This window comes from Triplophysa rosa, linkage group LG21, assembly GCF_024868665.1.
Source record: "Triplophysa rosa linkage group LG21, Trosa_1v2, whole genome shotgun sequence".
Taxonomy (NCBI): domain Eukaryota; kingdom Metazoa; phylum Chordata; class Actinopteri; order Cypriniformes; family Nemacheilidae; genus Triplophysa; species Triplophysa rosa.
Window position 1 is genome coordinate 20,173,744 of NC_079910.1, and position 23,519 is coordinate 20,197,262.

The 23,519-nt window shown below is 40.8% G+C and overlaps 1 protein-coding gene across 4 annotated transcripts in view; it reads left to right on the forward strand.

Moving 5' to 3' along the window:
- Window positions 1-848: 848 nt before the first annotated feature.
- l3mbtl1 (L3MBTL histone methyl-lysine binding protein 1) overlaps window positions 849-23,519 on the forward strand; it is a 57,470-nt gene continuing 34,799 nt past the window's right edge. Inside the window, exons 1-16 of one of the 4 annotated variants that reach the window (XM_057319953.1) lie at window positions 887-911; window positions 1,299-1,467; window positions 5,565-5,734; window positions 5,945-6,123; window positions 6,327-6,453; window positions 6,628-6,820; window positions 9,532-9,664; window positions 9,766-9,811; window positions 14,380-14,471; window positions 15,781-15,885; window positions 16,019-16,154; window positions 16,792-16,883; window positions 17,034-17,185; window positions 17,280-17,356; window positions 19,015-19,100; window positions 19,326-19,436. In XM_057319953.1, the coding sequence (XP_057175936.1) occupies window positions 1,316-1,467; window positions 5,565-5,734; window positions 5,945-6,123; window positions 6,327-6,453; window positions 6,628-6,820; window positions 9,532-9,664; window positions 9,766-9,811; window positions 14,380-14,471; window positions 15,781-15,885; window positions 16,019-16,154; window positions 16,792-16,883; window positions 17,034-17,185; window positions 17,280-17,356; window positions 19,015-19,100; window positions 19,326-19,436 (1,851 nt within the window). In that variant the 5' untranslated portion in view covers window positions 887-911; window positions 1,299-1,315. Of the gene's footprint in view, window positions 1,468-5,564; window positions 5,735-5,944; window positions 6,124-6,326; window positions 6,454-6,627; window positions 6,821-9,531; window positions 9,665-9,765; window positions 9,812-14,379; window positions 14,472-15,780; window positions 15,886-16,018; window positions 16,155-16,791; window positions 16,884-17,033; window positions 17,186-17,279; window positions 17,357-19,014; window positions 19,101-19,325; window positions 19,437-23,519 lie in introns of all 4 variants that reach the window. The other 3 variants (XM_057319955.1, XM_057319954.1, XM_057319956.1) reach the window with 3 other exon arrangements.

The window sequence follows — 23,519 nt, forward strand, 5'->3', positions numbered from 1 at the left end:
ACACCAGAGAAGAAATAAACATTTAATTATATCTAATGAACATTTTTGCTTTTTCCATTGATAACATATAAGTCATCTGCTCCAGAACAACACATTTACATTATATCTAATCAGATTTCAATCATGTTATACACTGAATAGGTTTTTTTCAGTTTGTCTGAAATGTGCTTTATAACACTGCATCTAATTGACTTTCTTCAAGTGAAAATATGATTCGATATCAATAAAAATCATATTTAAGATAAGTTAAAGATACTTTTTAAAGTTTTTTTTTAAAGTACCAACTAACATCACATTTTCACTTGTTTAGTGTACTCCGTAAGTAGCTGTTCGCAAACCTTTTTAAAATGATAAAATACCCCACGTCACAACCTGTATTAATATGTAAATATTTAAGGTTCAAGACACATGACAATTGTCATGAAAAATAAAAGAACATAAGTGAAACATTTATGAATAAAAAATTGCAATTGCAATTAAATTAACAGGATTGTCAAACTATTTTCCCAAAATAACTGTACCTTACAATCAAAAAATAAATGGCATAGAGATTCCTCAAAACTGTTACAAAAAGAGCACCCCTTTCCAATGTCCAAAGATTGAGAGAATAAAATATTAGTTGGATATATTTGATGTAGAATCTGTAGAATTTCCCTTAGCTTATTAAAAACACAAAATCTGTATGATAGCAACCATGCCTTTCTCCAGTTAGTAGGCCTATCATTCACAATAGCATGGAAAATCCCTCTTGGAATAACTTTCTTTTTCTCATGAAATACTGGTCTGATATCTTTATTTGTCCCATTTATAAGAAATTACAATCTTGTTCCACAATCAAGTGCTGTTACATACGTCATAGGAATTTCACGCGCAAGCGCAGACCACATTCCACCCCAGCAGGACCAGGGCTGGTGAGAATAAATTTACTATCTGTTCACCTTCACTTTATGCACATTTCATGACAGTACATTATAGATCGCTATAAACAAATATTTATTTGTGTTTTTGGATCGTTGTAGATGACCCGCATTTATCGTGTTTTTTTCACGTAGCTATAACCCCCTTAATTATGAATCAAGCTGTGGATGTCTTGTAATTAAAGATTTGCTTTAATATCAGCCGTTTCTACATCCATTCGTTTTACCCGTCAAATTGTATCGAGATCATAGGTCCCTTATAAAAAGTCAGTGATTTAAATAGTCCTAAGAAGCGGAATTAAATAATTAAATGCTTCGCCTATTTTACAGTGTACACAGCACAAGAAAGTGGCTTCCGCCATTTTATTTTGCTTTATTTAGGTATATGGGGGAAAGTGATGCGCTCCGGCACCATCACCACGAGTTTATGGATTATGCATCATCATCAGCGTCTTCCTAAATGTATGGATACGCATCATTATCACCATCACCATCGGTTTACGTGTTTAGCCTCATTTTCAATTCCCAATCTTCTAAAGCCAGTTTATGGGTATGTATCATTACCATCCATCATCAACAACACTTGCTTTTTTTATCTATGCATCGGTATATCGGTAATGTTTAATGCCATCATCGTTTTGTGGGTTATGATCATCACCATTAATTTATTTATATAATTATTATCAGTTTGGAAATTAATACAAAAACGGCAACCATTAACAAGTTTCTTTGCTTACCTTCTTATTTACGGAATTGGAAGTGTGTTAAACCATAATAGAGTAGCCTACCTCAGAGATGACATATTTTGTAGGCCAGCCCGAAAGTTAGGGCCGTACTGGATTTTCCCCGTAGGCTTTTGCAAATTCGCAAAATATAAGCTTTGTGATTAGGTTCCGTCTATCAAGATGATATTTACAAATTAACACAACATTTGCTATTTTTGACGCCTTAATACAATCACCAGAAGTAAAAAGCTAACATACTATGCCTTTCCACGGACGCTAGGGGGCATATCCGGTTCGGTGTAAAGGTCTTTGCACATACAGTCCGAAATTTTCGTATGCGTTTTTTCGTATTTGGCTCTCGTTTGTATGGTGTCTCTGAATTGTTAAAAAAGGCCACTCAAAATGCTTGACGGATGCGAAAAACGCAGAAAATCGAACCCGGTCCTAATTTTTTTATGACAGACGAAAATATCGGAGGCAGTGTGTAAATGTGATTGACACAACTTGAGGTCATATTTATTTTTTAACGTGCGGAAATTTCGGACGCAAATTTCGGACTCAATGTGCAATGGGCTTTAGTTGTGTAAAGACATTTCCAGCAATGTACACAAGTGCAATAGCAAAGAGAGACTAGACAATTGTAATCCAATCAATGAAAATGCAGAAGCATTCTAAATCACATTTAAACCCAGGATTTCTGAAGTTAATTGCCTTTCTACTTTTTTGGTCTTTTCATAGCAGTGCTTTATTAATATTATAAATAAAACTTTAAACACTGTTTGGAGAGAAACATCCTGGGTAAAAATATTCTGGGTTTAAAACTGTGCTTTAGAGTGCGTGTGTGTAAATGTTCTGCCTCCGACCTTAATGCTTTCCAGCCAATCGCACGTTACGGAATATTAAAGAGCATCAAAACCACATAAAACTTACAGGAGAACTGTAAGAATACTTTCAAGTTTGTTTTAAAAAAAATTTCCCTGCTAATCTCACTCATCTTGTGCGTGACATAAAATTACACGTCTTCTTGTCAGGTCAGGGTTGATGGATCTGACACGAGTTGAGAGGTCCCATGTCAGACTTCGAGTGGCATTCCAGACATTTATTTCCGGGTTTGAGGTGGGAATATCCGAAATCCCATGGAACACAGCAAAAGTGCCCCATCCCTTTAGGGAGATACTATTTGTCACCCATACAATGACGCTTTGACTTGGAGTGGCAAAGTACCAGCAACCTGTGAGAAGTGCCGGTACGCAAGAAAAAGTGAAGGTACGCCAAAGATTAAAATAGAGATACCGTAGCATAAACTACGTTTACTGCGTTTAAACTACTGCGTACCGGCCCACTTCAAGCACTGGGAAAACAATTTGTCATGTGACTACTACATAGAGTACCTCAGAGATGACGTATTTTTGTATGCAAACCCTGGAAGCGAGTTACCATTTTAGCACTTCCGGTTACATCGTCTCCCAAAAGTCTATAGGTTATTTGAATGGGGTTTTGGTAAATCGCCTGAAATAAGATCTGTGGTTAACAAAACCTCTAAATATTTTCACGTTTTAATCTATGACATGAAACACACTGGTTATAAACCGCTCCTAAATTTTTAAAGCCTTAAAAAATGCGGTTGCTAACAAGTTGCTAAAAGCGACTTCTTCCTTTGATGGGGACGTTACACGTCATTGCATACTGTATATAAATCCCACAAATAATGCAACATGGCCACAAATCTCTAAAAACGTGGATGGGGATTCATTCACTGAGTAATTACTTAAAGAGTACATAACATGAGATCATGAAAATTACATTTCATGCAGTGTGTAATGTTGCCGTGTTTGAAAGTAAGCAGTCTGCCAAGTTGTAAATCCGAAGGTGAATGAATAACAAAGTTATTAGCTTGGAAAAAAGGGAGTCGACTCTAAATCACACAAACGAGTCGTCCCTAGTCCAATTCACGAACCGCCGCGGATTTACATCACTACATATAGTCCCCGCCTATGTTTTGCTAGGACTGCCCGTGAAAACTTCACTCTTCTCCCCCAAACACTGTAGCTCGTGAGCCTCATTTGCGGTAGACCAATCACTGCAGACTAGACCATCTGACCAATCACATCAGACTAGGCTAGCGGAAAGGAGGGGATTAGAGTTTAGAATTAGAATTTTAAAGTTTTACTTAATTAATATTGCATATAGGAATGTATAGTCTTGTCATGGCTCTGCTTCCTTTAGTCATGTTTTTCTTGGTCCTGTAGCAGAGCCATGGCAAAGCCTTAGGTTATATGTGAGAAAGCCATGAGATGTTTGTTTTTTGACATCTCATGTGTTTTCTCATGTCTTGTCATTAGCCCCGCCCCTCTCGTTTCTTGTATTGCTTTCCTCTCATGTCTAATGTCCCACACCTGCCCTGTGTAATTATCCCTCGTTTGTCTTCCCTTTAAATACCCTCTTGTTTCTTTGTCTTGTGCTGTTGGATTGTTCTGTATTGTGTGTATTGCTTGTCTTTCGTGTCGAATGCTACGTCGTGTATGTATCCAGTTCGTCCCTTGTCATCAGTCTTTGTTCCAAGGTAGTTTCTTGTCTTGTTTATTTGATTTTTCTTTGTTCTCGTTTTTGCCCCCTTGAGGGAAGTTTTTGTTTGCCTTGTTAAATATATTCTTAGTTCAGTTTTCCCCATCGTGGGTGTTTTGCTTTGTCTTTTTCCTGTCAAATAAAGTGTTTTGTTTACCCCGTCTTTGCCTGCCTGCGTTTGGGTTCTCGCCATGCCGTCCGTGACAAGTCTGTTATATTTGACCTGTGCTTCTCTCTCCTTTATCTTAAATGTGTGCTCTCACTGTGCGTGCGTGTGTGCGTGCGTGTGTGCGTGCGTGTGTGCGTGCGTGCGTGTGTGCGTGTGTGTGTGCGTGTGTGCGTGCGTGCGTGCGTGCGTGCGTGCGTGTGTGTGTGTGTGTGTGTGTGTGTGCGCGCATCCGTGTGCGTGTGTCTATGTCTATGTGTATTAGTACGTGTGCATATTGTGTGTGTGGTGTGTTTTGTATGTGGGTATGTCTGTCTTCTGTGTTTTCACCTTTTTCTTGTTTTTACAGGTACAACTTTAATTGTTTTGCTTATAGTCAATATGTCTCATGTACAGCTGCTTTGTAACAATGAAAATTGTAAAAAGTGCTATATAAATAAAGTTGAGTTGAGACAGATGAATCGTGGAACAAATCATTTGAGAGTCAGTCAAGAAGTAAGGTAAGAATAACTACCTATTATTATGAAATAATAGTGTTTTAGTTATGTTTAGTTATGTACTCTTTAACTTAAACACTTTTATAATAAAGTTTGAAAAAGTTGTTGGAAGCTTGCTGTTGGTGACGTTGATATCGAGCGACCAAAGTTCAGTCTGTGTATACCCTCATGTTAGCTTTTTACTTCTGGCGATTGTATTTAGGCTCAAAAATATCAAATGTTGTGTCAATTTGTAAAGATTATCTTGATAGACAAACCGTGTAAACATTATAAACCTTTAGATCTTATTTTTTGCAGGACATGGGTAAAATTCATAGGCTTTCGGTCGGGGGAACCAGTGCGGCACTAACTTCTGGGTTGGCCTTCAAAAATACAATATCCCTGCACCACTCCATTTACTGTATTTTTTAACCATGCTTGGCTTGACCTCAGTCAGAAAGGGAAGAAATGTGATTGGTGCAGAATGCTGCTGATTCATACCAGTCGAGCTTAATCAATTATTAGGGCAGAGTGAGCCTGAAAATGTGGCTCTCACACCAAATCATTGAACGTTGGCATATTATTTGTTATTATTTTTAACCATTCATATCATTCATGTGCATGTGGTAGTTTTCCATACAAACGACTAATTACCAATCCATGTAAGATCAACCTTTCAATTGAAATGACTCCTGTGTTATCATGATGTACTCAGTTTCTTAGTAGTTAGCGGTACTGAGTGGAGTGTTGTCATGAGTGCCAAAGAGGACCTGGAAATTCTGCCAAATATTGCAGCTGCATCATCTGAAAGCAATGTCTCTCACACGCCAGATAACAATTCTCACCAGCAGAAACTGCAGGATACTACAACAATTGTGTTACCAGGTGCTTATTCTTATAGAAAGAATGACTCTTACCCTCAGCTGATCTTATCCATGAAATCATTTGAATTATTTTTATTTTATTTTAAAACAATATTAGATTTGATTACAAACATTTCAGTGCTTAGGCTCAGTAAATTCTATTTGCCCAAAAAGAAACCTTTCAGTAAATTGTATTTGCCAGAGAGAAACCTTTTGGCTTTTCCCCCCATAGCCTTAGCTCATCCTTTACAAAAAGCTGAGTTGCCTCAAAATGCAGGCAGGACTATTAAAGGAATCAGTGGAATCAGTGAACTAGACGCTGCATCACTGCCTGCTCAGGTTGGAGGGACCATTGTGCACGTTCTGGGCTGGAAGGAGAGAATGGCCATACTGCCGGCAAGCAATTTAAAAGTGAGAAATGTGTCCTTTAGACATTATTCTGTTGTTTTTAGGAACAACGAGTTATTGCTTACATTTGCATAACAGTAGAACGAGATCTTTGAGAAAAATCTGCTTAATGTGATGAATACTTTGCGGACAATGTGTATTATTTACTGTATTATTTTTTGTATTATCATTGTATACCTAACAAAAAACGTTTCTACTCGTTGCAGTTTTGTGTTAGTGAGAGCGCATCATTGGAAGTGTTAAGTGAAGGGAAAACCATCTCTTCTAACCAGACCACTAAAGAATCTCAGACAAAATCAGCAAATTTAATACTCAAACAAGTTAAAGAATCAGGTAATTATTTAAATGCACCAAGACTGTTGTATTGTCTAATTTGGCTTAATGATGTTTTCCTGGATAGATGTTTGATACAGGCCATCTTTTTATATTTAAATCCTGACCGGTGACTGTACGTCAAATTTGTCAGGTTGAATAAGTTTAGCATTGTCAAAACAATTGTAATTACAGATGTCTCAGCTGATGGAAATGGCATGTCTGCTGCTTCTGCAGTGGCAGATAGACTACAGAGAGCACATATGGAAGTCCAGGACAGTCTGGTTCATAGGAAATGCGGGACAGCAGTCAAACGAAGCTACCCGGAGGAACTACGCAAGGAGCTGAGCTACCCAGAGGAACTACACAAGGAGCCAATGTCTGAAAAGTAAATAGGAGGTTTCCTCATCTGTTGTAACCATCCAAGTATATTATAACTGTTGAAAAAAACAGCATATGGTGGTTAGGTAGGTTTTGAAGCATGGTAGCTGGTTTGTGCTGGTTTAAATTGGTCATTTGCTGGTTTAGGCTGGCCATGTGCTGTTTTAACCAGCTCAGGACCAGCACATGACCATCTTAAACCAGCAAATGACCAGTTTAAACCAGCTACCATGTTCAAAACCTACCTAACCAGCATGTGCTGTTTTTTTCAACAGGGATTATTTGAATGGATTTGCCATAAAAAAAGACAAAGCCGTGTTGCATGACTGTATGCAACTGTATATCTGCATAGCATAGGTGATAAGTTAATTGACCTATGGGTAAGCCCCGCCCCCCTAGATACTGTTGCTACCTCGGACAAGCGGACAGAGTTACAATGGCAGCTGTCAGTGTGAAAACCTTGTCCGAATATGTTTTTGGTACATTTTGGACACACTTTTGTCAAGGAGCATTCAAATGCCATAGAGCAGTGGTTCCCAAACTGGGGTACACGTACCCCCGGGGGTACGCCAGGTGACGGAGGGGGTACGTGAACAAAATCCTGAAATCTACTGTTTACTTAATTATAACGCACCTGACAATCAAGGCATGTTTTTCTCACAAGCTGAATATAAAGACGTGCTCCCTCTAGTGTACACACAGCAAAAAAGTAGCCACGTAGTCTCATAAAAGGTCAAATTCATGACATCCAATCAAAAAATATGCGTCCACTCATGCTTAAGCGCACGTCTTTACGTACCGCATGTGACTTTGCACAAAAATTACTGACAGACTTCTGGATAGCTTTGCATGCAGAGTATCCTGCCTTAGCCAATCGCGCTTTGAAAACATTACTGCCCTTCTCCACAACGTATCTTTGCGAGAGTGGGTTTTCAGCACTTGCCCACATAAAGAACAAATATCGACACAGACTCTGCATAGAGAATGATTTGAGACTCAGACTTTCTCCGATACAACCAAACATCACAGAGTTATGCAAGTCATTTCAAGCACATCCATCTCATTAAGCAGTGAGTCATTTATTTATATATGAGTCATATATCATTTATTGTTTGATAAAAGAAAATTACATGTATTTAAAATGCAAATAAAAAATGTTTGAGACCACAATTGTTACTGTAAGAAAGGGGTACGCAGAATGATGTTAAGTCCCTGGGGGGTACGCCATTGTAAAAAGTTTGGGAACCACTGCCATAGAGGGATATCTAAACGATTTTAAAATAAATATAGTGGATAATAAGATTGATTTGGAAGTGAGGGTTTACAAATCACAATGCAAGTGAGAGAAGCGGTCGTCACGATTGCAGATGACAACATCCAGGATCAACACTGTTCATATACCACAGGGTAAGAGTAAATTAATTTACAGTACATTTAACCAGTTTAATATGGAGAGGCACTGAAATGTAGACCTTCGTTTATGACCTACATTGTACATGACGTGAGAGCAGTAGCTATTCAGGTTTGTACGTTAGCACAACTTACTTAGCACTAACTTTAACGTTAGCTAGTTTTAGCCAGAAATATTTGCTGAAGCACTAGATGACATTAAAGATGGGGTAACATGCTATTGCATTCTGACTTCTTTACTCTGTTAAACATGCTGGCTTCTCATGCTTAACATGGTCAACTTGTTAAAAAACGAGTTGGACGTATGACGTAGTATTTCTGTGCTTGATACACTCCCCCAGCTCTCCAACTTGTTTCGGAAAGTTTTTTATAAGTCATCCAGACCCTGTTTCGTAACAGGGATCCTATTCCTTTTATTGGGCAAATCTCCTGGAAAAGCATGCCCACGGCAAGGGGAAAGAAATAGCCCGCCCATGTGCCAACCACGAGCGATAGGAAGACCCAATTATCAAGATTTGCTGCGCTGCGTCAAGATTGGCTGTGCTGTGGGCCTGCAGCTGCAACTCGTTACTCTTGCGATAGTGAGAGAAGTTGAGGTGTGTTTGTTTGTTCACGGCATTTCAGTGATGGATGTTATATAAACGGTGGATATCACGCTGGATTTGGAGATCGTTTGAAACTGATAGATGGCGCAGTCCCAGTGCTAAAAGATGCCGCACATTAACTGCACGTGGTAAGTCAAACTAATGCTGCGTTCACACCAAACGCGAATTAAGCGATTTGCGCAAGTAAATTATATACAAAGTCAATGCATAGACGCAAATTCGCTGCAAGCGATGCGTGTCAATCTCATCCGTGAAGGTTGAAAATATTTGTCAGATCACGTAAAAATAATGAACTTTTCCCGCGAGTAATAAATAGAGTGGAACGCGATTGTTTGCGCCTGGTGTGAACCCAGCATAAGTCATATGTCTGTGTTTTGTTGGCAATCTGCGTGTACTTGCATAATGTAAAAAGGATTAATGCGATGATGTATTAAGTACTCGACTGCTCGTGCCGTAGTTCTGTCCCCACTGCCTGCCTTCAGCAGCTCGTCTTTTTCCAGAAATAATCGTACAGCTTCAGTTGGTAAATTGTACATTTGATCTGTCAATGAATAATTACAGAATAATTGGTTCTAGAGGTACTCTAATTTGCTAGTTGCACAAGATGGAAAAGTTCAATCTTGTTCAACTAGCCCATAGCATCAGTCCCTGAATCAAAAAATCTTGTTAAATTGCACTAAAAATGACTCTTTCTTTGCTATAGTCCTGCAGGTGTTGAGAGCATTGCAAAGGCTCTGCTGACCTCTAATGAACATGAAATGTTAAAGCCCATAAAGAAGAGGAAGAGGAGAGAATACAACAGCCCTTCGGAAGAAGACTCTGATAATGAAGCAATGGTGTGATTTTTTTACATCACCGATAAACATTGTTGTTGATAATTTGATACAATTACATTTATTTTATGTATCGCCACTATAAAAAACTTTTGTAATTCAAGGAGGAGAAATTTGAGACTTCAAAATTTGATGGCAGATCAAACAAAGGTAGGCTACTGTATTTTTTAATGAGACTATTATATAGTCTCTATTATATAGTTCACCCAAAAAAGAAAATTCTGTCATCATCTACGCACCCTCTTGTCATCCCAAACCTGTATGACTTACTTTCTTTCGCAGAACACAAAAGAAGATATTTTCAAGAACGTGGGTAACCGAACAGCTCCGCTCTCCATTCACTTCTATTGTATGGACACGAAACCAGTGCAAGTGAACGGGTGCCGGAGGTGTTCGGTTAACAACATTCTTCAGAATATCTTCTTTTGTGTTCTGTGGAAGAAAGACAGTCATACAGGTTTAAAATGACAAGAGTGTGAGTAGATGATGATAGAATTTCCATTTTTGGGTTAACTATCACTTTAATGGACAAAAGATTTCACACATTTGCACTGTGCACACATAAGGTGACATAGCTATATAAAACATTGACACTTGTCAAGAGCCAAATGTTGAGAGTCTTGCCAAGTTGGCAGGTTACCTTTTAGAAAAAGTATGCTTTCATTCACAGTGTCTGACCCTTGAAGATGTAAACAAAGTGAGAGATTCCATTGAAAGTCCAATACTTATTTCAGTGGAATATTTACAGTTCCCTTTCTGAGATGGGGTTCGTCCTTGAGAACCTATCGCTTCCGACTTCTTTAGAAAAGGCCAATGAAATTGGCGAATGAAATTTGCATGCCGGACTCCACCCCCGGATATCCGAGTATAAAAGGGAGAAGGTGTGCTGCATTCATTCACCTTTTGTTCTTCGGAGCCTTCACACATGATCGACTTCGAGACTTCAGTTCTACGCCGAATTACTGCTGGAATCTTACGACGTGGTGCAGCGGACTGTCCCTTCCTGCAGCGACTTCCCCTGGGCGTCTCGGCAGTTCCAGAAGTGTTTGAGTTTTTTTCTCTAAAAGAGCAAATTTCTCCAGCGTGGCATGTCCCGCTGTTCTCCTGGGTGCAATACACTCATCGAGGAGGGGGACGGACACGAGGTCTGCTTCCAGTACGCTGGGGCAGCCCTTGTGGATACGTCCTGCCCGCATTGCGGGCGGTTGGCGATTCAGACGTTGCGTCATGGGTGGCTGTGTTCCCACGGGACTCAGCCACCACCTCGTCTGCTTCCCGTTCTGTGACAGCAGTGGCTACGGCCCTGCCGTCCGCTACGGCGAGCAGCAAGGGTGATATGAGGATTACTGTGAGCACTAATCCGTCAGCCACCGGCTCACGGACCGTTCGCACCTCGTCTCGCTCTTCTGACCGTTCCCCATGAGACGGTCCCACCATCTTGTTCCTCAACCACGTATTCGGAAACTGTGCGTGATGATGAGATGTCTGTTGCAGCATCGGGGGGTGACTTACTGGCATCTGACGCCGACGATTCCTCGGAGCTCCCTCCCTCGGGGGGTTGAGCCCAGGAAGAAGCAGACATCAAAATGGTCAGCCATGCTTTCCCGGGCCGCCGGCATTGGGTTGCAGTGCACCGCACTGCCTCTCCCAACGCTCGCGGCTGGATACATGGTACTTCGGGTTTGAGAGCTGCTCCAAGCCGCACTCGCCCCCAGTGCCGTGTTTTCCCGGAAGTGCATGAGGAACTTAGTACGACCTGGAACGCCCCCTTCGGCGCGTATACGTCAACTAGTTCCATCGCCCTTTCTTCCCTCGATGGTGGGGCAGCTAGAGGATACGTCGATGTCCCCCAGGGGCTCGACCTAGACTCCCGTCCAAAGCATGTAGGTTTTTTCGGCATCTTAGATGTCGAGAGCTTACTTTGCTGCGGGCCAAGCTGTCCCCTCTCTCCACGCTATGGCCATCCTGCAGGTCCATCAGGCCAAGGCATCGATAGAGCTCCAAGAGGGTAAGACTGACCCAGCACTTATGCAGGAACTCCGCGCCGTCACCGTCCTCGCTCTACGGGTGACCAAGGTGACCGCGCGGGCCCTGGGACGGGCAATGTCCACACTTGTGGTCCAGGAGAGACACCTCTGGCTGAACCTTGCACAGATGAGTAATGCCGAGAAAGTCCGCTTTCTCAACGCACCCATCTTGCAAGGGAGGGCTGTTTGGTGATACTGTCGAGCCGCAGTTCTCGACAGTAAAGGAGCAGACAGAGGATATCAAGCATATCCTCCCCAGCCGCGACTCAGCCGCCCTCTGGCCGTCGAGATCCCGTGCACCATCTGCTTCCCAGCAGCCCTGGTCCTCTTCGGACACCACCACCCTGTCAGCAGCCGCGGCGGAAGCCGAAGCGTCCCTCATGGGAAGACCCCAAGGAGATCGAGAATACCTTCGGCCCGACCCCAGCCATTCCATCGCTGGTTGGTCGATCCGGGACGGTTCCTGCCGCGTCCCAACAGCCCACTTCTAAGAGTTTTCTCTCTTTCTGGGTGTTTATCACAGCCGCTCTCACCCTCTACACAACGGTGTTCGGCAACTCGACATTGCGTCACGGCGAGACCCAATGTCGAGGATAATCAGCAGCCTAAGCACTCTCAATCGACGGTGCGTTGTGCTACATTATCGTCTGGGTATTATCACAGCCGCTCTCACCCTCTACACGACGGTGTTCGGCAACTCAACTTTGCGGCGAGACCCAATGTCGAGGAGAATCATCAGCCTAAGCACTCTCAATCGACGGTGCGTTGTGCTACATCATCGCCAGGCAGGTAAAACAGCAGAGCCGATCTCCTCTCCGGGGCCCCCCCCACGGTGAGGGATCCGCACTGCCAGCCATCGAACCACCCCCCGGGAGGTCGATGAAGCAGAACGTACCCCTAGCCTCCCTGTCTCGGTCCCTGGGAGCCTGACAAGAGCTTCCCAAACTGTCACGGTGACTACAGGATACGATCCGTCTCGGCTACGCGGTCCAACTCCCCAGACGCACGCCCAAGTTTCGGGGCATCCTCTCAAACCTCAGTCAGAGGCAAGGATGCTTCGGGCCGAGGTCGCCACCCCTCTGGAGAGGAAGCGATCATGCTCGTCCCTCTAGCCGAGATGTTCAACGGGTTTTACAGCCCGTACTTCATCGTCCCCAAAAAGGGGGTTGCTAGATCTGCGTACCCTGAACAGGCACCTACTCAAGCTGCCGTTCAGGATGCTCACGCAGAAGCACATCCTGGCATCTATCAGATGTCAAGATTGGTTCATGGCAATCGACCTGAAGGACGCTTACTTTCATGTCTCGATTCTCTCTCGTCATCACCCGTTCCTACGGTTCGCTTTCGAGGGTTGGGCATATTAGTACAGACTCCTCCCTTTCGGTCTGTCCCTGTCCCCACGAGTCTTTACGAAGATCGTGGAAGCCGCCCTCAGGGAGAGAGGTGTGCGGGTACTAAACTATCTCGACGACTGGCTCATTTTGACCAACTGAGTTATCCACAACATAGCTCTAACCGGACCTAGTGCTACCGGACATTTTAACCCCCGAGCCTGGCGGATCCGTCTGATGTATCCTCATGATTGGTTCCCACCTTGGTAACCCATGACCTTCCCTAGGTGGACCTCCACCTTGCGGTTAACTCCTTCAGTCCGCACATTCCTCCCATGAGTTCTCCCCTAACGGCGAGACCATGTAGGTATCTCCACTAAACTCCTCCCTACGGTAGGAAGTGGTCTCTGTAGCGCATCCCCCATTTGAGGAAGTACGCTTACCCAGTGGCCTTACGGTACCAGGCGGCTTCTCGCTGTTAGAGAAATGAGGCCGCCGCCTGTGAGGGCCGGAGGCAGGGGCCTTCCCACCTTTCAAGAAAAGCTCTGGGACCCCCTACCTACCCACTGGTAGGTTAAAATTTCGCGGTAGCGCTCACGGCTGAAAAGCCCAGGCCAGTCACCGTCGCTTCACTAGAGATTGTGACAGGGCACAGCATTGTGGCGTTTTCCATAGGAACCCCATCTGTCGGCTCGACACAACGTCGAGAGACCGACAGAAAGGGAACGTCTTGGTTACGGATGTAACCTCAGTTCCCTGATGGAGAGAACGAGACGTTGTTTCCTTTATGCCACAACACGTGCTGCCCGCTGCAACAGTCGTGAGAAGTTCTCAGGCTCCTCAGAACAAAGGGGAATGAATGCAGCACGCCTTCTCCCTTTTATACCCGGATATCCGGGGGCGGAGTCCGGCATACAAATTTCATTGGCCAATTTCATTGGCCTTTTCTAAAGAAGTTGGAAGCGATAGGTTCTCAAGGACGAACCGCATCTGTCGGCTCGACACAACGTCTCGTTCCCTCCATCAGGGAACTGAGGTTACATCCGTAACCAAGACGTTTCGTTAATAGTAAGCATTAAGCTACAAAACATAAGAAACAAATTGATGATTTTGCGCCAGGTTGCTGCTATGTGCTGTTTAATTAGACAAACTAGACAATAGGGAAAATAAATATTTATTCATTAATATATATTCTATTTGCAAAATAGCTGCTAAGAAATCTTTACACTTGCCATGAATGTGTATATGTAGACGGTTTATTTATGGACCTGCATGCAGTTTTGTATAACACAGCAGATACTGTAGTTCTTAAGCAGAGTATATTGTGTATGTGACTATAATATGGTCATTCTCTATGTAGGTACAGCAGAGACTAAACTTGAATCATGGTCGTGGCCACAATATCTAGAAGAACAGAAAGCTATGGCTGCTCCAGTCCGACTCTTCCAAGAGGTTTGACCACTTTACTTTACAACAAGAAGTAAACATTTGTCGCGAAATGTAAGGTTTCAGTTGCAATTGTAACCCTGGTTCCCTAAATAGGGAAGGAGCGTGAGGGAGTGTGGTTCAGTCTCCACACTCTTTTTTATTATTCTGTATTCAGGAAACCAGAGCTGCATCTTCAACTTTCCCTTTCATAGACTTACTTGATAGCTGTCAACACTATGGAAGATGCAAGCCACTACAGTGTTAGTTCATGAAACAATGGAAATTTAAGCTATATGGGGATATTGCTGTGTAACCATTTTTGCTGTGTAACCAAAGCCTGGCTCGGGTTATATGTTGCCACTAGAGGGGGTGAGAGTACCACGTAAGGGCGAGCCAGCAGTAGAGCCAGCAAGTGGTATGCATGTAATGTTATTCCAGAGTTTTCAGTAAAGCACATAACTACAGTTTGAATCCCGAGTATTTATTTGAAAGACACGACAAGCTATATATGGTACTGTACATTTCTACAGTATACCCTGACCGGCCACTTTAGTAGGTACACTGGGCTACTGAGTTTCACCCTCTTTTGTCTTACGTTTTTGGCTTAATTCTTCAGGTTTGTCAGTAGTTAAAATCACATCAAACACACATGGGTGTGTAACTGCACAGAAACCGAGCATGTATGATACAAGAGTGAAGCTGCACAAGAGAGACTGTGTGATGTTATATTTTTTGTATTTGGCTAAGCAGTTGTTGTGAGTATTGTATCTGCTGGAAAATGTGTTCATTGAAGGTGGTAGAGTAGCGTATTTTTACACATTCATGATACAAATGTCCTGTTCCTCTGCATTCCATAATCCGGTTCACAATATTGAACTGAATCAAACTTTCGCTTTGTGTTGATGACGCAAGCCGCACAGCCTAAGTAGCACATCCATCTTAATAACAACTGAATTAGTCTGTTAAACGAACTGTCGAAATGTGTTGAGGATTACGAGGAGTTGGAGGAGATACAGGGAAAATGTGCTGGATGTTTGCTTTTCATGTGCTGTTATTATCGGGGATATGTGGGCTGCCTTTTTCCTCGAGTATAAAGCTAACCTCAAGGCACTTTATGTCAATGCAATCTGGCCAGTCTTTCCCTGTAGTGTCAGCTACTGACACAGCATCAAGTATATCTATGAATGGATCATTCATTTAATGACATTTTGGATGTAGCTGTGATGTTTTATTATACCACAAAACTCATTTTAATAAAGGGTAAATTTGTACTTGAATTGTAGATTTAAAAGTTGTCTTCTTTTTTTAATGTAATTATATGTCAACTGTCTAGACTCAGAGGGTTCCCATTATTAAAAACAACTTCAGACAGGGTATGAAGTTGGAGGGCATCGACCCGCAGCATCCTTCAATGTATTTCGCACTAACAGTGGCTGAGGTGCTGTATGAATTATTATCACAATTTAAGCACATTTCACATTCTGTTTTTAAATTTAAATTACATTGACTGTCATTTATATTTATAATATTTTATATATATATATATATATATATATATATATATATTCTAGGTTTGTGGCTTTAGATTACGTCTTCATTTTGATGGCTATTCTGACTCCCATGACTTCTGGGTTAATTCCAACTGCACTGATATTCACCCTGCTGGATGGTGTGAAAGCACCGGACACAAGTTATATACTCCAAAAGGTGAATTGTAAAACAGATTCTGTTCAGTTCTGATTCTGAAATCTAATTGGATGGTTTTTAAAATATCAAGTCAAATATATATTTTTCTACATTTGAACATGTGTACTTTAAGTTTAAAAACAAGAATAATCCACTTGAGAAAATGTGTTACAATAATAATACATTTCTATTTTAGTAAATGTTCATAATCTTGCAATATGACCATTATTTTGGTCTTACAGTCTTTCTATTGTAGAAAATAATACAAATACGGTGCCGTATAATTCATATGAAACACTCTTTATGCTATTACCTCCTTTGGATGGATAGCTTTGTTGTTTATCTAACTATTTTAAGTCACTTTTTGACAAAAGCATCTGCTAAATGCCTAAATGTAAATGATTTGAAATATTGCACAGACCTTAAAGATGCCTGATGATTCTGACCATGTACATTTTCATGTTTATTAAATTGAATTAGATAAGGGATGAAAATAAAAAATAAAGGCAAAGAAGCCCAAACATGTACACTGCACCATACAATTTTTTCTATGACCAGAAACATTATGTAACTGTGTGTAAGAGTTGTGTGCTGAGAGACTGTTTTACTGTATATTCTTGTTATGCATAATATATTCTTATGTACTTCTTTCTTGCAGGATGTAAAGAGGAAGAGTTTTCTTGGTCTAACTATCTTAAAATCACCAGATCACAGACTGCCCCAAAAGAGTTGTTCTCTAGCACAATCAAAGTAAGTCATAACAGGCAAAACATAACAACTTCATCAAGGTGTGGTTTGAATCCCAGAGAAAACAGCACGTGCCTACTTTGGATAAAATCACCTGTAAGATTTAACATTCATTGCAGCTACTTGCAAAGACCTTGTTTTGTCATCATACAGACAGAAACTGATTGTGGATTTGAGGTGGGGATGAAGTTAGAGGCTGTCGACCGCATGAATCCCTCTCTCATCTGTGTTGCCACAGTAACAGACAAAGTAGGCATCCGGTTTCTGGTTCATTTTGATAACTGGGATGACACTTATGACTACTGGTAAGTTACAACAACTTCTCAAGCAAGCTTTGTCCTAGCCATTGCCTTTATAAATTATAGACTTCCAGGTTCTTCCGTTTCTTTTTCATTGCAGGTGTGATGCTCACAGTCCATATATTCATCCCATTGGCTGGTGTCAGGAAAGGGGCCTCTCTCTTACACCTCCACAAGGTGATTTACAGGTCCAGTAATATTGAGACAGTCTGTCTGATTAAGTCAGCCAAAGACTGCAGGATGCACAAAGTAGTCAACATACATATTTACTTTTATATCTAAATGAGGACATCCCATAGACTTTTATAGATTTTACACGTATCTCACACACACGTCTCTGGTCTGTCTGTCTCTGGTGATGGTAGTTAATACGTTTTTTTATACCATGGTCTGTCTAAATACCTGATTTTGATTGGCTGGAAGGTGTGCATTAAAGTTCCAGTCAGTTTGATCACTGTTTGAAATTAATGTGCTGCCTATGATGTAATTATATCAAACAGATGCACACGCACAGATCGGACATTGCGCTGCCACTGCTCACAGAAACAGCACCGAAACACAGATGCCTCGCGAGTCGGGACTGGGACTAAAAAATGGCCCTGTGCTGCATCCCAATTCGACTACTTATACTATGCACTAAAAGTATGTACTGTTTCTGTTATGAAAAAGTATATACATTTTAGTGCATAGCACTGGGACATACTAACACAAAACAGAAGTGGTTGTTGTTGCCTAAACGTCACTGTGATGATTAACTGTCACAAACAACAAAATACAGCTCTTCTTTGCATTGAACTATTTATTAATTCATTTTTTCTTATGGAATGTTTACAGTATGGTTACATTTATTAATTTAGCAAAGCATCTTTTGAGCCGTAACTGAAGAAAAAAAACAATTTGCACTGTAAACATCAATAACAGCTTGTATTTAACTTGGCAAATGACCATGGTATAAACTGGATAATCTACGGCTAGCTGTGCATTTAAGGATTTTTTTAAAGATTTTTTTTGGGCCTCTTTGCCTTTTTTGATACAGTTCAGTGGGAGAGAGGACAGGAAGCGAAGTAAGAGAGAGAAGGGGGTGGGGACGGGAAGGACCTCGAGCCAGGACTCGAACTCGGGTCGCCCGAAGCGCAACCGCGCCACATGTCAGAGCAATGACCACAAGGCCATTGGCTCAGACGCATTAAGTGATGTTTGATTAACAAAGTTCGAGAGGAACACGTGCAAATAATTGCGCAGCTGCCAGCCATTAGCCATTATGTCTCTCGTCCATCCCAAACCAAGAGCAAACCCTACAAATAGTCAAATCGCCTCACCTCTGTCACTCCACATTTTGCAGTATCCCTCCTCCACCACTTTTAAAACCTCTATTTACGAGAAAGAAGCGCTCCGGGCTCAGGCAAACACCGAGATCAGAGCCCTCGCCCCGGACAAAGGGGAGAACGCTCTGGGTCCAGGGAAGGACACCGACCCCAGAGCCTTCTCCCTGGACAACACGCCAAATACGCTTACAAATTCTCTGCTTAATTAAACTGCAGCCTATTTTAATTATTTTCTAAGGCGAACTCGTGAAAGGATTTTGATGCACTTCGTGGAGGCAACCAACCTCCGCAATCCTTAAATGCACAATTAGCCTTGGATTGTCCCTATCATATACTGCATAGAATAGGAATGCATTTTCTACGTGTAATTTGGGTGCGGTTTTTGACATCCCAAACCTAGTTACGTAATCTCAGGTACTAATTACTTCAGTATTTTTCCCATGTGCTGTATTAACTCAAGTATAACTGTATTTTATACAACACTGGCTGAAAATAATTGTCCCCTATTAGATTACCCTGACCCCGAGGGATTCTCCTGGGAGAGATATTTGGAAGAGACAGGCTCAACTGCAGTTGCCCCTGAATCATTTGAAGTGGTCTGTTAAATATTTCACTCAACAAAAGGCACATAAGGATACATAACATAGGCCTATATAGTTTACATCATGACATGTACATCACTAAATGAAACCAATATCTGTATGAAATCATAGTAAGTTTTGTTACTAAATGAACAAAGATAATTGAATTAAGACATATCCTAGAGTAAAACATAAGTTTGGGGCTAAATGGCCATACCTGCTTTCTATGTGTTTGTGTAGCGTCCTCCTCATGGCTTCCAGGTGCAGATGAAATTTGAGGCAGTGGATAAAAGATGTCCTGGGCTCATCCGTGTAGCTACAGTTCAAGAGGTGGACACTTACAGAATTAAGGTATTCAAAACTACTTCATTAATTGAAGAGTAGCATTCCTTGGTGCAAGCAGCACTAAGGTCATGGGTTGATGCAGGAAACACAAACACGCTAATAAAATGCACTTTGAATTGCATTGGATTAAAGCATCTGGGTAATTCCAGCGTTATGGATGTGACAATTGCAGTCAAAACTTGAAGTTTAAATTCCCAGAAAATTAATTTGTTACCAATATATTGAACTGTCTGTTTATATTTTTCTACAGCCCTAACAATAGAGTGCAGACATCAGAAAAAAATCAGTATATGCACGAGTTTTCGGTTTAAAAAAAGGAAAACATATTGCGTTATGGACATGACAAAAAAGACACACGTTTTTGGGAGACAGGAAGCTTTGTAGAAATTCTGTGAATTAAAATGCACAAACCAAAAGCAATAACACGCAACAAATGGAGAAGGGATGGCTCTTTATATAACATGAAATATTGATATTGTTTTAATAAATGTGTTTGCATTCATAAGGAAAAAACAATGTTACACCTGTGACATATCTCCGTTACGGCCAGAGGTGTAAAGAGTACCTGAAAACCATACTTAAGTAAAAGTACAGATACCTTGCAGTGAAAATTACTCCATTACAAGTTACAAGTCACCAATTTCAAAACGACTTGAGTAAAAGTCTTCGAGTATCTGATTTGAACAGTACTTGAGTATTTTACTCATACTGAATGTAGGCTCAAAGCAGCACTAGTCCTCAACACTTAAGAGACATGTCAGTGAAAAACTAGAAACAGTCGATTCGTGAAGAGAGCAATCGCATTTATTTTCTTAAATCATAATAAGACTGAACACCTCAAAATTGCAACAAATCATGGTCGACACCATAACCTACGTCATTACAAACACCCTAAGTCTCATTTAAGCTCAAGTGCTCATAAGTAAACCAAAGTCCTTCAAAAAGGTCTCTTCAATATAACAGATAAATAAAATAATGTTAAGTAGAATTAAAAAGTCAAAGCCTTTTTGCACTGGACATGCTGGTTTGGGCCTCATCGCCAGCTGCAGTCATGTCCTCATTTCACATACACTGTTAGCCCTCACCTGCCATTTCTACAGTAATATACTGTATTGGCAACACTGTTGCCTGCTAGTTACTGTAGGTGTTTTACAGTAAACTACTGCAATGGCTGTTTGAAGATACATTATAAAGAATCTATTAACGCACTTAAGTCACACAGTCTTAGATGAACACGTGTAAATAACAGATGAACACAATAAATCTGTCAAGATTTCACCAGAGGAGAATTAAACACAAACATCAATAACATCTTCACATATTACAGACACCACTTTCACTTTATTTCTGTCATCTGTGTAAGATCTTATTGAGATTTAACTCGAGTTCATAGTGGTTCAATTATGTTTTAAGTCACCATTATGGCGATCAGTGTTTGCTTTGGTTGGACTCTTTGACTTTCTTGTAGCTTTAAAATGTACACTTATACAATAACACTGAAAGGGACTTTACAGGAACCGCAACTTTATGTTTGCTTAGTAACTGAAGATACATCTGAAAGAATTCAATCATTAAATAATAATAATATAGCATTTAAGATTTATTAAGATATGTTTGGTAAAGTGATTACATGTTATAATGGAAAGATCTCTGTCAGAAAATCTTTCTTTGCAATTGAGACACAGTTAGACACTTGACATACAAACCTCATCAATGGTGACAAACAATCATGAATGAGTTTTGTACTATGTACCCAGCATGCATTGCAGCATGAAGCTGTTCAGTTGATTGTCACCATTGTTGAGATTCATATGTGAATTGTTCATTTCTCTGTGTCCGACTCATTCTATAGGTTAATATTTTGTCTATATAGTGTGAGAGCACTTTTGAAAATTGAAATACTATACATTCTTTTTACTGGTTTACATCACTTCATGGCAATAGTCCCACCACATGGTCAAATTTTGAGCAAACATGTTTAGAGCACATTTAGGAAGAGTTAGTTTTAAAAATAAGAGCTTTTGTAGATGTGTGACCTACAGTAACTAGCTGGCAAGAGTGTTGCCAATATATTACTGTAGAAATAGCGGGTAAGGGCTAACCGTGTATAAACCGCCAGCGATTGACATCTACCTGATACTGCACTCATATTCATATAAAGAAGCCATGTTGACAAGTTTTTGTAAGTTAGAGCAAAATCCACAAGATTGTAGTACCTTCATTACCCTGTAAATGGCAATATTAATTATAAGATAGGTGCCATGCAAAATGTAATGTGTAACTGCATTAGTCATTACAAATGTAGTGGAGTAAAGAGTACATATACTTGTTCAAAAATGTAGTTAAGTAGAGAGTAAAAGTTGCTAATATCTTTAATACTCAGTACAACTACAAAGTAGCCAAAAAGATACTTAAGTAAAGTAACTAAGTACATTTACTCCAATACTTTACACCACTGGAAACTTACGGCCGTGACAGCTCTGAAACCGGCACTTACCCGACTATGGAAAATCATGAACAAATGCTTTACAACCACAATCAGAGACTTCAAAATGGATATCGGATATTGTCCTCCGAGATATCAGTAGATTCGGCTGCAAAATTCATCAACTTCATACAAAACAGCCACACTGCAAATTATATGGTTTCATATTAATGTTTAACCAGCGTCTGCGTTCAAGGAGACCGTGACGGAGTGGCGGCGTTTGCGCGGATAATCTCGCGTTCACTGCACTTTCAAAGATCTGCTATAGAGGCGCGCGAATATGCTCGCCTTTTTAAAGATGCGCATGCGGCGCGTTTAGAGCGCGAATATGCTCGCTTTCTGTGTACTTTTAAAGATGCGCATGCGGCGCGTTTAGAGCGCGAATATGCTCGCTTTCTGTGTACTTTTAAAGATCCGAGCAGGATGACTGAGCAGGTCTTCCCACGGGCAAATGAATGAGTCTGAGACGCGAGATTATCTCTCAGGACACGGGCAAGAAAGCGAGCATCAACTAGAGAGGCTTTCCTTTTAAGGTAGGACGTAAACAATCACATGAACGCTATTCGAATGCTGCAAGCACAATAACAGTGTGGCGATCTGTATATCCCTATGATATCGACGTTCTCATAATTTGTTATTAATTAATAGTGTTAGTAATATATAAAATGTTATAGGACAAAATAATTCGTACAAATATTATGATATTTAAAACAGATAACAACATGTCATCTGCGTCTGAAATACATGATTCAATAGTACGTGCTTAAAACTGTCACGCCTGTAATGAATTATTATGGTTGTTCAGAGCAAATAAGTGAGATGAATTGTTGTTTAAAATCATCAACATACACATTTGGCTTTTTATGTTAAGTTTCAAGTTATTTGTATTTGTAATTATTATATGACATAAAGTTAAACTTTAAAACGTTATGGACCTGACACAGCAGTGAGGCGTTGTGACATCATAATTATAGCCATTATAAATTCACAAGGCAGTAATAGTAAGACAGAGTGAGTGTATTAATTTTTCAGACATGCCTTCATCTTTCTGCAAAATGCCTTTTTTAAACATAAAGCACAAAAAAGGGAGCCTTTGATCCCTCTTCAGAAAGCATGAACAATGGTTGGTGGAAAATGTAATTTTGGCATTGTTGTATACCTGATGTGGGTGGGAAATCAAGGCAATTTTCTTAATTTTTTTATTGAAGTACATTAATACAATATAAAGCAGGCCTAAATGGACAAATTAAAAATGATTTTGTTCTTTTAGTAGAAACTTTATTTTTTCATGGTAAGGTTGACATTTTCATGGAATTGCTCATCTGCCAAATGGATAAATCTAAGAGATGCTAGTATTATTAGCATTTGGGAGGTATGAGATGAATTTAAAATAAAATGAGATTTAAATTATACAATAAGGTTATGAGATTTTCTTTTAAAACAAACACTTAAAGCGTAAAATCCTTCAGTTTTACAATGTGCATGCAGGGCCGGCCCAAGCCTTTATTGGGCCCTGAGCAGAATTTTATTTGGGGGCCTCTCGGTGCCCCTCAGGAGAAACAGGCAGGGAAACCGATTGGACTGTGACAGTAATCCCCCGGGGG